Here is a 12,880-nt window from a genome sequence, read left to right as displayed (position 1 = left end):
TCCAGTGCCTCAATGTTCCGCATCGAGACGATGCTTCTAGGGAGGGGGGTAATGCCACGGCCTCGACACAGCTGACAGCCACTCGGTGCGATTCGGTGCCACATGCTAGGCATGTTGGGTGGCTCCGAGAAGAAGAGAACGACGAGGGTGCCAGGACAGCGACATATATAAAAAGATCTTTAGCGTCGACCGAAGTCTTTTGTGGCTTTGTCTGTGACAATATGGTGGTGAGGGAATTCAAGAAGTGTTGCATTAGTGACTCCTTGGACGGCACCGGGGATGACATGTTGTGGGACGCAGCCAGTGAAAAGCAGTCGTCTTCGGACGAGAGTTCAGACAGCTTAAACGAATGAGCAGGTGACGAGTCTGGCGGCACCACTAAATAAAACAAAGTTTTGTGCCTTATAATTTTTATGGTGACTTCTTTGCTTCAATGTAAAGGGGTCGACCTATATTCCGCATTATACGGTAATCCGCTAGGGTAGGGCGCATGCGCCGTCGCGCCACGAAAGAGGCAGATTGTGCTGTGGGTTGGCGCTGTGGCGGTACTGCTGGCAGGATAGTACCGTTCAGTACCACATGATGGCATGGTGGTAAGGAGAGCATACTCGAATTCTTGCCTTGTGACAGCTAGTGCTTTGAGACGCTGTCGTTGAGACGGTCGCAGCATCTGCATCAGAGGCAGTAGCAACCACTGCATGGAGTTGCGAACGTACTGCTTGAGGAAACGGTGCTCGAAGTACTGGCTGGTTTCCGTGTACGGGTAAGGCATGTTGGTAAGGGGGAGCCCCTCCATAACAGGGTGCAATATAGTGCCACAAATAGCCGCCTCCCAGTGCAGGCGCCACATATTCTTGAATAGTAAGCAGGGTTGGTTCTTCATAATTTTTGTTCGTTATCCACTATTAGCAAACATTTCGGCAGCGCAATTTCAGGCACACGTGTGTCAGATTTCTTGTTCAAAGTGTTAGTTAAAGAGTATGAAGGACACTTCACGATTTTTCTCCTCAAATTTCTGCATTGTCGTTGTCCATAGTGGTAATTAAATGTGCAGACAAAATTTGCAGACAAACTGGAGCCAGTACGAAGGCTCAGGCGCCTTCTTCGTTCGCTAGCTTCATGGCTTCAGACAAACACTTATGATTTCACGAGCTGGCCAAATACGCTTGCACGTAAAAATAAATAAATAACAAAAAAAGCGTTTTCTCTCAGCTCCCCACTGCTTCGCGAGGCCACAACAAAGAGGGAGGCAGCAGTTGAGCAAGTGCATGCGAGCTGTGATAACAAAAACAGGGAAACATCAGCGACACTGCCGACGCTGCCTCATTGCATTTGCCCTGGTATTATCAAAGTCGAGATTTCAAGATGTCAGGAGTTCGGTGTGAAAACTTTTTGAGATAAGCAGTGAAAAACACATGGGTTGGCACAACGGCCGGAAAATAAATGTTCTGTTTAAACAATATTTTGAGATATCAGAGTCTGTGTTCATGAGGATTTACTGTAATTTCGTGATCAGGGTGTCTAGCATAGCGCAGCTACAAGGAAATTAGGATTTCAAACGACAAGAGGATTAATAGAAATGCATGGCACGGACCTGGTCAGGCTGAGCATGTTTTGTAATAGCGGCGGTGCAGTTGCCAGTGGTAGATGTCGTCAAATTCCAAGACTCGTTTTAGCACAGTTTGGTGTAATTTTAGTGATATTTTTTTCAGGTTGGCTAATTAAATCTAATTTGGCGCAGTATGGCACATTGGCACAGGAGTGGAATCGCTGGCAATGCAGTGGGTGCACTCAACGCCATGTAGCCCCGCCGCGAAGTCAGCACGTAGCCTCCAAAACGGATGGCATGCCGTTGCAAGCAAATGCTGAGAAACTTGTCATGCGGCACATGCCCAGTGCATTTGTGGTGCAGCCTGCTAAAGTGTTGGGTTGCTGCCCTTGAGGAGCCCTTGTGACGAGGGTTCGACTGCGCACAGCATCGGAGAAACTTTTTTATCATTTTAGAGAGGTACATTTTCAGTGGCACATACTACGTAGTTATCCAAGTTGGCGTCACAGTTTTATTGAAGAGCACCACATACTCAGTCTCGCATCTACAGTCACCCATGAAACAGGTTCGTTGAAGAGCAGCACATAATTATGCATTGCCACATACTCAGTGATCCAAGTTGTCCCTGCAGTTGGTTTCAAACCCTGTTCTCTCAGCACAGCAGCCCAATGTGCTACCCGTTCGACCATGGACTACCCAGTGACCCAGACATAGGTGTATAAAAACTTATCCCCTGGAAAGCGTATGAAGTACCCTAAGAATGCCAATGCACTAAAAATTTGTGCTCTCTCATTTAAAAAAAAAAGAAAACAAAGAAAGAAAAAACCTGGTCTGCACTGTGCCCTGACTGTTCTCAGGTGATTCAAGAAACTCAAGAATGCTGGCAGCATATTCAATGTACGCACCTGAAACCGGATGATGTCGTAGATTAGGTAGCGTGGCACCTTCCGGCCATTGTCCTCATCAATGATCATTTCCTGCAGCCAGCAGAGGCAAGAGGGGAAATGAACACTATGCCAGTTTTCACCCAGTCCACAGCAATAACAGTAGCCTTCCGTATTTTCCCACCGAGCCACAACCTGCTGTAGTTACAAGAAGTGTGCTGGTGAGGCCAAACTCAACGTACACAGTAACCACGTTGACAATGAGGGGGTCCATGTTATTTCTAATGCTCAACCGGAAAACTACAAAATAAGTTGATGCGCTCCCGCTGCGCATTTCATTTGAGAATTTTCGTGCATTTTCATGATCTTTCTCATTTTACCAATGCTCCAGTGTAGTGGAGTCACAATGGCACATATAGGTTCACAGGAAAGCATACCGTATTTACTCGCGTAATGAACCCACTCGCGTAATGAACCCACCCCCCACTTTTGTCGTCGAAAATTGAATTTTTTTTTTTTACGTCGCGTAAATAACGCGCACCCGCCCGCAGCGTCGGTGTTCAGCATGTTCGCGTTATCTCGGCTCAATTGGCCGGCGCTGTCGACTGTCGACGATCATAAAATTGTCTGATCGCGCAGTGATAAAATAAACATCATTTGAAGCCAACGATGCTGAACACCGGCGACGCGAACGCGGGTGACGCGGGCGTCGACTGCACGCTTTCGTTGATCGTTCATTGACCTTGCATGATTCGTTGGTGGATGCGCAAAGGGCTTTACTGGGGCGTCCTCTTTGAAATGGGGTGACGGCAGTTTCCACCACGCTCGGCTATTTTCTTTGTATTTCTCGAACCAATTTGTCAAACTTCTCTAGATTCTTTTTTTTTACAATGATGATGATGATGATGCAGGTTGCCGAGTGCCATCTATTAAATGCAAAGCAAACCTCTGCTTATAGCGCCATGCATGCGCGGCGGCGGCAGAACGAAGTAAAGACAACGCACTTGGACAGCGTCGGTCGCCATTTCGCCAGTCCTATTTTGTTGCTGTTAAAGTGCTTCGCTACGACCTTTGCATTATTTCGTGCGTGCTGTGCATTTTCTGCGCGTTGTGCGATGGGGCGTTACGCTAGCTACACGGCCGGTTTTAAGCTCAAAGTCGTGGAGCATGCTTTGGAGCATGGCAATCGCGCGGCTGGACGGCATTTTAGTGTAGACCCCGTGCGTGTGCGCTACTGGAGGAATCAACAAGAGGAACTCAGAGCGACGAAGAAAGATCGCCGGGCCTTTCGCGGGCCGAAGCAGGGCAAGTTTCCTCGCGTCGAGGAAGAAGTTCTGAGCTATGTGAAGAGGCTCCGCAACGAAGGATGTGCCGTATCCCACGAGCTGATACAGAATCACGCGCGGGCCACTGCAAGAAGTCACGGCATTGCCGCGAGTGAATTTAAGGCGAGCAGTGGTTGGACGACTCGTTTCATGCGCCGGAACGTGTTGTGCCTCAGAAGGCGTACTACGTTATGCCAGCGGCTGCCGGCAGACTGTGGGGACAAAGTGCGTGATTTCCACCGCTTTGTCATTCGGATCCGTGAGGACAAAAAGTTCCTGCTGTCGCAAATCGGGAACGCGGACCAGACGACGACGCCGACGAAGTCGCAAGCGATATGAGTGGAAGCGTGGATTCAGATAGCGAGCCCGAGTGAGACAGACCATAAGCAGCCAGCAGCATGAAAATAAAAATGAATTTTTAATTCACATTCATCGCGTACGTGTTTTTACTATAAAGGTAAGGTTGGGATTGCGATTTTCCTATCTTCATTGTGACATAAAATTTCGACCTAAAAAATATCTAAATTTTTTTTCCCCGCGTAATGAACCCTCCCCCCAAATTTATGTCAACTTATCTGGAAAAAAGGTGGGTTCATTACACGAGTAAATACGGTACACACGAGCACCAGTGCTGGTGTCTCTGTTTTGCGCCATTGTTTGACCAAAACTTGAGTTGTGGAGGGAAAATGAGACATTCACCCAAACGTAGCAAATTGCTACAAAGGTTTCCTTTGTAGCAATTTGCTACACTTGGGTGAATGTCGCATTTCCCTTTATTAATTAATTACTTCTTTCCACTTTTGCGGGTTTCCGCAGAACTGCCATGTCAAACTTGAATTGTAGTTGTAATGATCAACTATGTTCCGCCTATCTGCTGGGATGAACACATCGGCAGCTACATAACATCAAGTCAAAACATTTGCAGGTGTTTTTTTTTTTCTATGAAGGGCAGAGTTGTGAAACAGAAGTATGACTGATCTGACCCTACCTGACCGATTATACTAGACTTGCCAATTGGTTAAGTTTGCCAAAGCAAACGCAGGGGCTACAAACGATGCCCCTGTGTTTAACAACTTCAGGTGGTTTAACAACCATCTCAAGTTGTTAAATGTGTATCCAAAGCAATGTACAGAAGCTGCATTTCGCCCCCACATGAACGCGGCCTTAATGACCGAGAATCAAGCCCGGAACCCAACGGCCACAAGAAGGTTTCCAGTGGGTTGCATGGTAAATCTCAGCACCACAAGGTGTTGCCGCCAGCAATGCAGCTTCCTAGATTCTTAGATACGTCCTTGATAGCTGTAAAGCTGCCTACAGTCGAGGAGAAAACCACCAACTGCAGAGCTCGCAAAGATATGGGGTCGAAAGGAAGACAGGCCGATTTCCCTCTCGAGCCCACTCACCCCGTCGACGAGCGTCTCCTGGATGTGCTGGGTGCGGTCCTTGCGCCTGGGGAAGTACAGGTTCCGCACTTGGAAGACGCAGTTGTCCCTGTCGATGAAGTACACCTCGTTCTCCCCGTCTATGAGCATCATGTACCTGCAGTCATACACAGAGGAGGAGTAGGAAATGACAGTTACCAAAGTGGAAGACACTTCTTTCTTTTATGACAGCTCTGAACACTCGTTTTAATGCATTAGCAATGGGAGTGTCAAAGTGGAAAAAAGTGTATGTGTGAAGTGTTGGAAGCAGGTCACATGGCAGAGATGTGTGTACACAGATATATATATATATATACTGTATAAACCTGCAGAACGGACGCACTTCTTTTCCCAAGAAACCAAAGCAATGTTGAGGCGTGCATTAATTATGCAGGCCAAGTTTTATGAGAACTTTTTTCAATCAGCGAAAATGGGAAAGTAAGATCATAATGATTTGAAAAATGCATTAGATAACTTACCTTTGGCGTAAAAATGAATGTATACTATTTGCAAACTGTAGCAGCATTCTTACTGCACTTCACTCCGCATCGGAACCACAAGAACTGTTGTCAAGGTCGCTAGCTGCTTCATCCACATCGTGGTTCCACAACAGCTTGTCCTCGCAGCTGCTTCTGGACCATCGGCCATTATCACAAGCATCATGTTGAAGTGTTGCTTTTCGGGACCTGTTCTGAAAAGCTCTGTGCATCTCCTTCGTCGACTGCCCTGCTCATCGGCATGTCAAAGTTTATTGGTGCCTGATCAGCGTTTCTGTTTTGCAAGCAGATAAACTCTCTCTCCTGTAGCAGGCATACAACTCGACAGAGGGCCCATCTCGGTTCGGCCTTTGCACTTGCCTAAGATTAACTCCAAGATATGGCGTGTGACCCGCATATGGACAGCCATGTGCAGCTATAGCAAGGGTAGAGGAAAGGACAAGCGTGCTGTGGGAGAGGGTGGATCTCCTGCTGCTGCTCCTCCTCCCCCCACTCTAGCACGTGCTTGATCATGTTAACACACGCTCATCTTTTTCTCACCCCCCCTTGTGCTGAGGGAATCGTCAGCTCTCGTGTTTCTCCTAGTGCTCTGAGCTGCTGCACGCTCCACGGCCTTCACAAGTTGTTATACAACAAAAGGTGCAGCGGTGTTTCTTGCATACTGCATCCTGGTGCGCATGCTTTGGTGGCGTCTTTGCTGCTCTGGCTTTTTTTGAGGAACGACGCTTGCAAATTACTTTTTTCTTGGCTAACATGTTTAGTTTCATTGCTAGATTTACCAGCCGTACAGGCTACAAGTATATGCTTGAAATGACCGAAAACTTCATTAAGTCGAAATTGTGTCACAAAATTACTTCGTTAAATCACAAAAAGAAATACAGTTTTCAATGGAACTAAAATAGATACATGAAAATAGTTCATTACATTGAGAATTTAGTTAAATCGAGGTTGGTTACATCGAGGTTTGACTCTGTCTGTCTGTCTGTGCATGTGTGTGAGTGAAATGTTATCGCTCAGCACGGGACACGCCCGCACATATCTGAAGTTTCTTGAATGTTATCGATGGTTCTTTTTGCTGTCTGTTGTCACCGAACCTTGTGTAATCTGATTTCCCTTACACGCGACGCGAATGGTGTAGAACTTCCTGGACGACATGCGGGCACCAGCGATTACTCTGGAACCTTCGATGACTGATGTATAAAAACCGACGCGCTTGACCTGCTGGTCAGATTTTCGATGATCGCCGGCTGTGTTCACCGCTGTCGCCATTCTTTGAGTGTAGCCTGTTTTTGAGGGCACAAGTTCACCCAATAAAATGCTCATTTCACACACACACACACACACACACACACACACACACACACACACACACACACACACACACACACACACACACACACACACACACACACACACACACACACACACACACACACACACACACACACACACACACACACACACACACACACACACACACACACACACACACACACACACACACACACACACACACACACACACACACACACACACACACACACACACACACACACACACACACACACACACACACACACACACACACACACACACACACACACACACACACACACACACACACACACACACACACACACACACACACACACACACACACACACACACACACACACACACACACACACACACACACACACACACACACACACACACCACACACACACACACACACACACACACACACAACTGATGGTGGTCTGCTTGTACTTCGCTCCTCAAAGCGGCAGGTCATGTGTCAAGTGATCTCCTGAACAACACTTTGCAATGTAGTGGACTCAGCTTAACTCTTTCGTTAACACGTGTAAATCGTCGTTTTCGAAAGGTCTCGGAAAAAAATTATTTACCACTACAATATTCCAGCACACATTGCAGCATGGCATATTGTGCATAATGAAATGCTCTTTCCAAAAACATCATCATCATCATCAGCCTGTTTTATGTCCACTGCAGGACGAAGGCCTCTCCGTGCGATCTCTAATCACCCCGGTCCTGTGCCAACCGATTCCAACTAGCGCCCGCGAATTTCCTAATTTCATAGCTCCATCTAGTCTTCTGTCGCCCTCGATTGCATTTCCTTCTCTTGGTACCCATTCTGTAACCCTAATAGTCCAACGGTTATCTAACCTGCGAATTACATGACCTACTCAGCTCCATTTTTTCTCTTGATGTCAATTAGAATATCATCTACACCCGTTTGCTCTCTGATCCAAACCACTCTCTTTCTATCTCTTAACGTTATGCCTAGCAATCTTTGTTCCATCGCTCTTTGCGCAGCACTTAACTTGGTCTCAAGCTTCTTTGTCAATCTCTAAGTCTCTGCCCCATATGTCAGCACTGGTAAAATGCACGGATTGTACACCTTCCTTTTCAATGATAACCGTAAGCTTCCTGTCAGGAGCTCATGATGTCTGCCATATACATCCAAACCATTTTTATTCTTCTGTGAATTTCTTTCTCATAGTCAGGATTCCCTGTGATTAGTTGACCTAGGTAAACATACTTCTTCACAGGCTCTAGAGGCTGACTTGCGATCCTGAACTCTAGTTCCTTTGCCCGGTTGTTCATCATTATCTTTGTCTTCTGCATATTAATCTTCAACCCCACTCTTACATTCTCCCTGTTAAGGTCCTCAATAATTTGTTGTAACTCGTCTGTATTGTTGCTGAATAGAACATTGTCATCGGCAAGCCAAAGGTTGCCGAGGTATTCGCCGTCGATCCTTACTCCTTCCCAGTTTAATAGCTTGAATGCTTCTTCTAAGCACGCAGTGAATAGCACTAGAGAGATTGTCTCCCTGGCTCACCTTTTTCTTTATATGTACCTTCCTGCTTTTCTTGTGTAGAATTAAGGTAGCTGTAGAACCTCTGTAGATATTTTCGAAGGTATTCACGTAAGCAGTCTGTACTCCTTGATTGCGTAATGCCGCTATGACTTTTCGTATCTCTACTGAATCAAATGCCTTTTCGTAATCTATGAAAGCCATATAGAGAGCCTTATTATAATCTGCGGATTTCTCGATAACCTGATTAATGACATGGATGTGATCCATTATAGAGTATCCCTTCCTGAAGCCAGCCTGTTCCCTTGGTTGACTAAAGTCCAGTATTGCCCTTATTCTATTGGAGATTATTTTGGTAAATATTTTATATAATACTGGGAGTAAGCTAATGGGCCTATATAATTTTTCAATTCTTTAACATCTCCAAAACATACGTTGCCCAAAAAAAATTTATTAGGTAAAACAAAAATTCTAGGAAGTACCATTTTTTACTTCCAGTTGATAAAAACAACAATAAAAAATATATCTACAAAAAATTAATATAACAAAATTTTGAATACACATTTCAAAGATAAATAACCCGGGTATAGTGTTTGAAAAAATAAATGCTCAGTACACCGCCGTTTTTCGTATGTAAAAAAAGAACTAAGAGAAGTCCATAGCTCATGCCATGCGATGAAGGAGTTCCTGGATCTTGTGAAGCATAGGTGCTTTCCACACTTTTCCAACAAAATTTCTTGTTTTTGTTCAACTTTGCGGTCCTCGTAACACATTTCGCAGTTCCGCCTTTTTGGCATCTTCTGAGGATGGTCCGATGAGAATTCCAAGGAACTTACTTTACCAGTTTGTCTAGAGTCATGCACGTCTTCCAGGACTGATCGCTCTCAGCGTAGCTGGGCAACTACAACGTTATGCATCCAAACATATTGGTTTGTATTTTTGCAGATCGTCTTTATCACCTCTGCAGAGAAATAGTAGAAAGAATTCCTATGCCATTGTAAACTATCTTGTGCTGATCCGTAGTGCTGCGCCGAGATGTGAAACGGGCGGTCTTCTTGGCATGAACAGAAGATTCTTTACTACCGGTCGCAGCACATCATAACCAAGCGAAGTATGCACTCTGAAGATATTCAGTAGAGCTCTCACGTAGTGCAAGAAGATTGGCAGATAAGCACGCTCAAGGAAGGAGACTGCTCAAAGCCTTAAAGGAAACTCGCCGGTGAATAGCTGTGGATGTCCCATGCCGACTCAAAACATTGTTGCCGCCAGAGCTTTAATCTGCTTTGCTGTCATCTTCGGAATCATAACTCGAGTCCTCATCACTAAATTCAAGTGCGGGAGCAGCACATTTTCTAGCGCGACACTTTTCTCGCGACACAGCGGCGCGGGACCACCGCCACGGGAGCGAGTTTCGATAACTGCGCAGTGACACTGGATGCGCCCCTTGCCTGGATTTTACGAGAGATCAAAATCGAAAGTCTTGGAAACTGTCTGAAAATGCCAGGTCCACATGGTAGACATGTGGCGCACCTTCACAAATACACTTTGGCGGAATGAAACGACTCGGACTCTAAACCAAAGCCCACTAGTGAACAGCTGGCGTCATTTTCGGTTAATTATCATGGCTCAGCTCTGTTGGACGGCAAAGCCGGCGATATAATGTTATTCATGACTTGCTGAGAGTGATTTGATCACAAAATTTTGATACTAGCGCAGCGTAATTGTGAGCGGCATGCTTTTTTTCTTAAGCGCAGCAGAAGACGACAGCCATGCTGCTTTTCGCTACAATAGACGCATGTTAGTTTGCAAAAAGGTCCGTCAAAAATCATGTTGACAGAGCACGAAAATTTAAACTGATTCTGAAAGTGCAGTGCCTGTACTAACTACTGGATGGCCTTAAGTGGATAAAAAATATGGCTCAGACATGCTGAAATCGATGATCTAAAGCATCGATCATCGGTGATTGATTTGAATACGTGTAGTAACGAAAGAGTTAATTCCAAGGAATTGGCACCTCAAAGAAGTGCAACATTATGCTAATGCATCTCTCTTGCATTTACTGCTAAATCACTTCTGAATTTTTATCTTTCCCTAGAACTGTGCAACTTTTTGTTCTACATTGCAAAATTGTAAACCGCTATTCATCATTCATTATTCCTCAAAGGTGGAAGAGGAATGTCAGTAGAAGACACTGGACACTATTTTACAAAAATAAATAAAATGGAAGAATAAAGGGTAAGGAAAGAAAATAATAAAGAACTGTTGGACTTAGCATACAAGAATCTGCAAGTGAAACAAACATATTCATAACTCAATTTTACACAAGAAGGGCAATACGAGTAATCACAAATAAAGTTACTGTATTTATACGAATCTTTGAGTTTGATATTTTTTTAATGTTTGAAATGTTTCCCAACTCATCATACACCGAACTCTAGGGTTGGCTTAGAGTCGAGGATTTTAACCCTTTGAGGGTCAATGACGTAAATATACGGCGTCGCGAACAAGTCCAAAGATGGCTGATGCCGTATATTAACGGCACCGTCTGCACATTTAAAAAGCATGCCAATTTCCTAACCTTTTCTTTTCTGTCATGTGCTGCCACCATGTGGGAATACAGGGAATTTTTTTCGCACGCCTCCCTCTCTCTGTATTCGTTGCATGGTTTGTTTTAGCGCGTTTGCTCCGGCACATCTATACACTACCACTCGCGCATTGGCATGCGGGCGGGCGGACGGAGGTTCGGGTTTTGTTCCGCGGGCGGTTTCGGCTTCTTGCACTCGCAAAACTGATGGCTATCTCGTTACTAATCACTCAAAGAATGACCGCCTCTTTCTCGCTCGTTTAGTGCTCACAGGGGTGCGCATAGGAAGGATGCCACCATGCATGCATTTCCATGCTTTTTTTGTTTTATTGAAACTCACGAAAACTAAGTGCCTCTGGTTGGCGATAAGATGAAGATTAGCGAAAGTTTGTCACATGTGCTTTTTTGACGGGCACACAACTGCACAGTTTTCTTGAGTGCACGCACCCACGCAGTTCGATTACGCTATGGACGTACATATTAGATATTAGTGTAAGAGCAGGAACATTTGAGTCTTGAACATTTGAGGCTGGCACGGCACCGAAATGATGTTGATGTTGATGTGGCTTCACATGCAAATGCACAGGGCGCTTGGAGGCCGTTGTTCCGATCTGTGAGGCTTGTTGCTGTGCCAGGCTGCCCGTCGGGGACAACGCACCGCCGTGATTGCACAACGAAAAGTGGAAACACTACGTGTAACCTATACTTATGCAATAAGCTGGTACGGTTTATGCGGATACAAAACACATTATGTTCAATGGCCGCCGAGTCAGGGACTTGACTTTACTACTTTTAAAACGAAACTACTGTCTAAGTGGGTACGGTTTAACGAAGCTTTACTGTATAACGAAAACCTCTTTGTAATGATAATTTTCTAGACTTAGTCAATTTCGTTATATCCAGGTTTAACTGTATAACAAATTAGAAAATACAGTGGAGAGGTTTGCAGTGTCCTACGCACCGTGTTCCGTCAGCCTTCCAGCTGACCATGTACTCCTTCTCCCGCAGCTTGTGGATGTTCTGCCGGTCCATGGATACTGGCTGGCTGCCGGGGAAGCCTGAACTGCAAGACAAGATACGTCGCACAGACAGGCATGTTTGCGAGAGCAGTGTTTGCACTCTTAGAAGGCCAACTACAGCAATATCTTTTAGCACTGTGGATCTTGGTGAAATTTGTATTGTATGGCTGTGCATTACAGTCAAGTGCACCAAATGACATGACTGAGCATTGTGTAGTTTTTAAGCAAATTTGTGTCAAAGATTTGCATATGTGCTCCCGCTTGCTGTTGATGATGTCAGCATGAGCCACGGCATTGTTGCTCGAACATTTTACGAGACAATTTTTTTTAAACAATATGTGCAGGACTATTATGCCATGACCAACTGTGCTCAACTTCTCTGTTGGCATAAAGGTGTCAGTAGAACTATCACCTTAAAACTGAAAAAAGCAAGAAAGAGAGGAAGAAGAATTTTAGCAGAAAGAAGTCATAATAGTCCATAATAGTTCTTAAGATAAATTTTAGTTCAGAGTGTGCACCTGTCTCACCCTTTTGTAACTTCTCTGGTTTTTACTGCATGAAGCTACACTGCACGACCCTGCCAGCTAGCCCAGCATTTTGGTTCTGCTTCGAAGCCTCTACAACTTCCACATGCTATGCAGAGATCTTCCCTTGAGGAAAAGGGATTGTCTCATGGGGTTCAACATCCCATAGCAACCACACAGTGGCTACAAAAGATGCTGCTGTGGAGGGCACTGCTGGGCACCCCCTGGTGTTTTC

The 12,880-nt window shown here is 45.2% G+C and overlaps 1 protein-coding gene across 1 annotated transcript in view; it reads right to left on the bottom strand.

Moving 5' to 3' along the window:
• The window catches only part of mRNA-cap (RNA guanylyltransferase and 5'-phosphatase mRNA capping enzyme), a 120,338-nt gene that overhangs the window by 54,693 nt on the left and 52,765 nt on the right, over window positions 1-12,880 (bottom strand). The window contains exons 11-13 of the mRNA XM_050185056.3: window positions 12,064-12,165; window positions 5,162-5,297; window positions 2,455-2,526 (exon numbers count right to left, since the gene is read on the bottom strand). Coding sequence (XP_050041013.1) covers window positions 2,455-2,526; window positions 5,162-5,297; window positions 12,064-12,165 — 310 coding nt within the window. The remainder of the gene's footprint in view (window positions 1-2,454; window positions 2,527-5,161; window positions 5,298-12,063; window positions 12,166-12,880) is intronic.

The sequence above is a fragment of the Dermacentor andersoni genome, chromosome 4 (assembly GCF_023375885.2).
Source record: "Dermacentor andersoni chromosome 4, qqDerAnde1_hic_scaffold, whole genome shotgun sequence".
Classification (NCBI taxonomy): domain Eukaryota; kingdom Metazoa; phylum Arthropoda; class Arachnida; order Ixodida; family Ixodidae; genus Dermacentor; species Dermacentor andersoni.
This window is presented reverse-complemented; position numbering and strand designations above follow the sequence as displayed.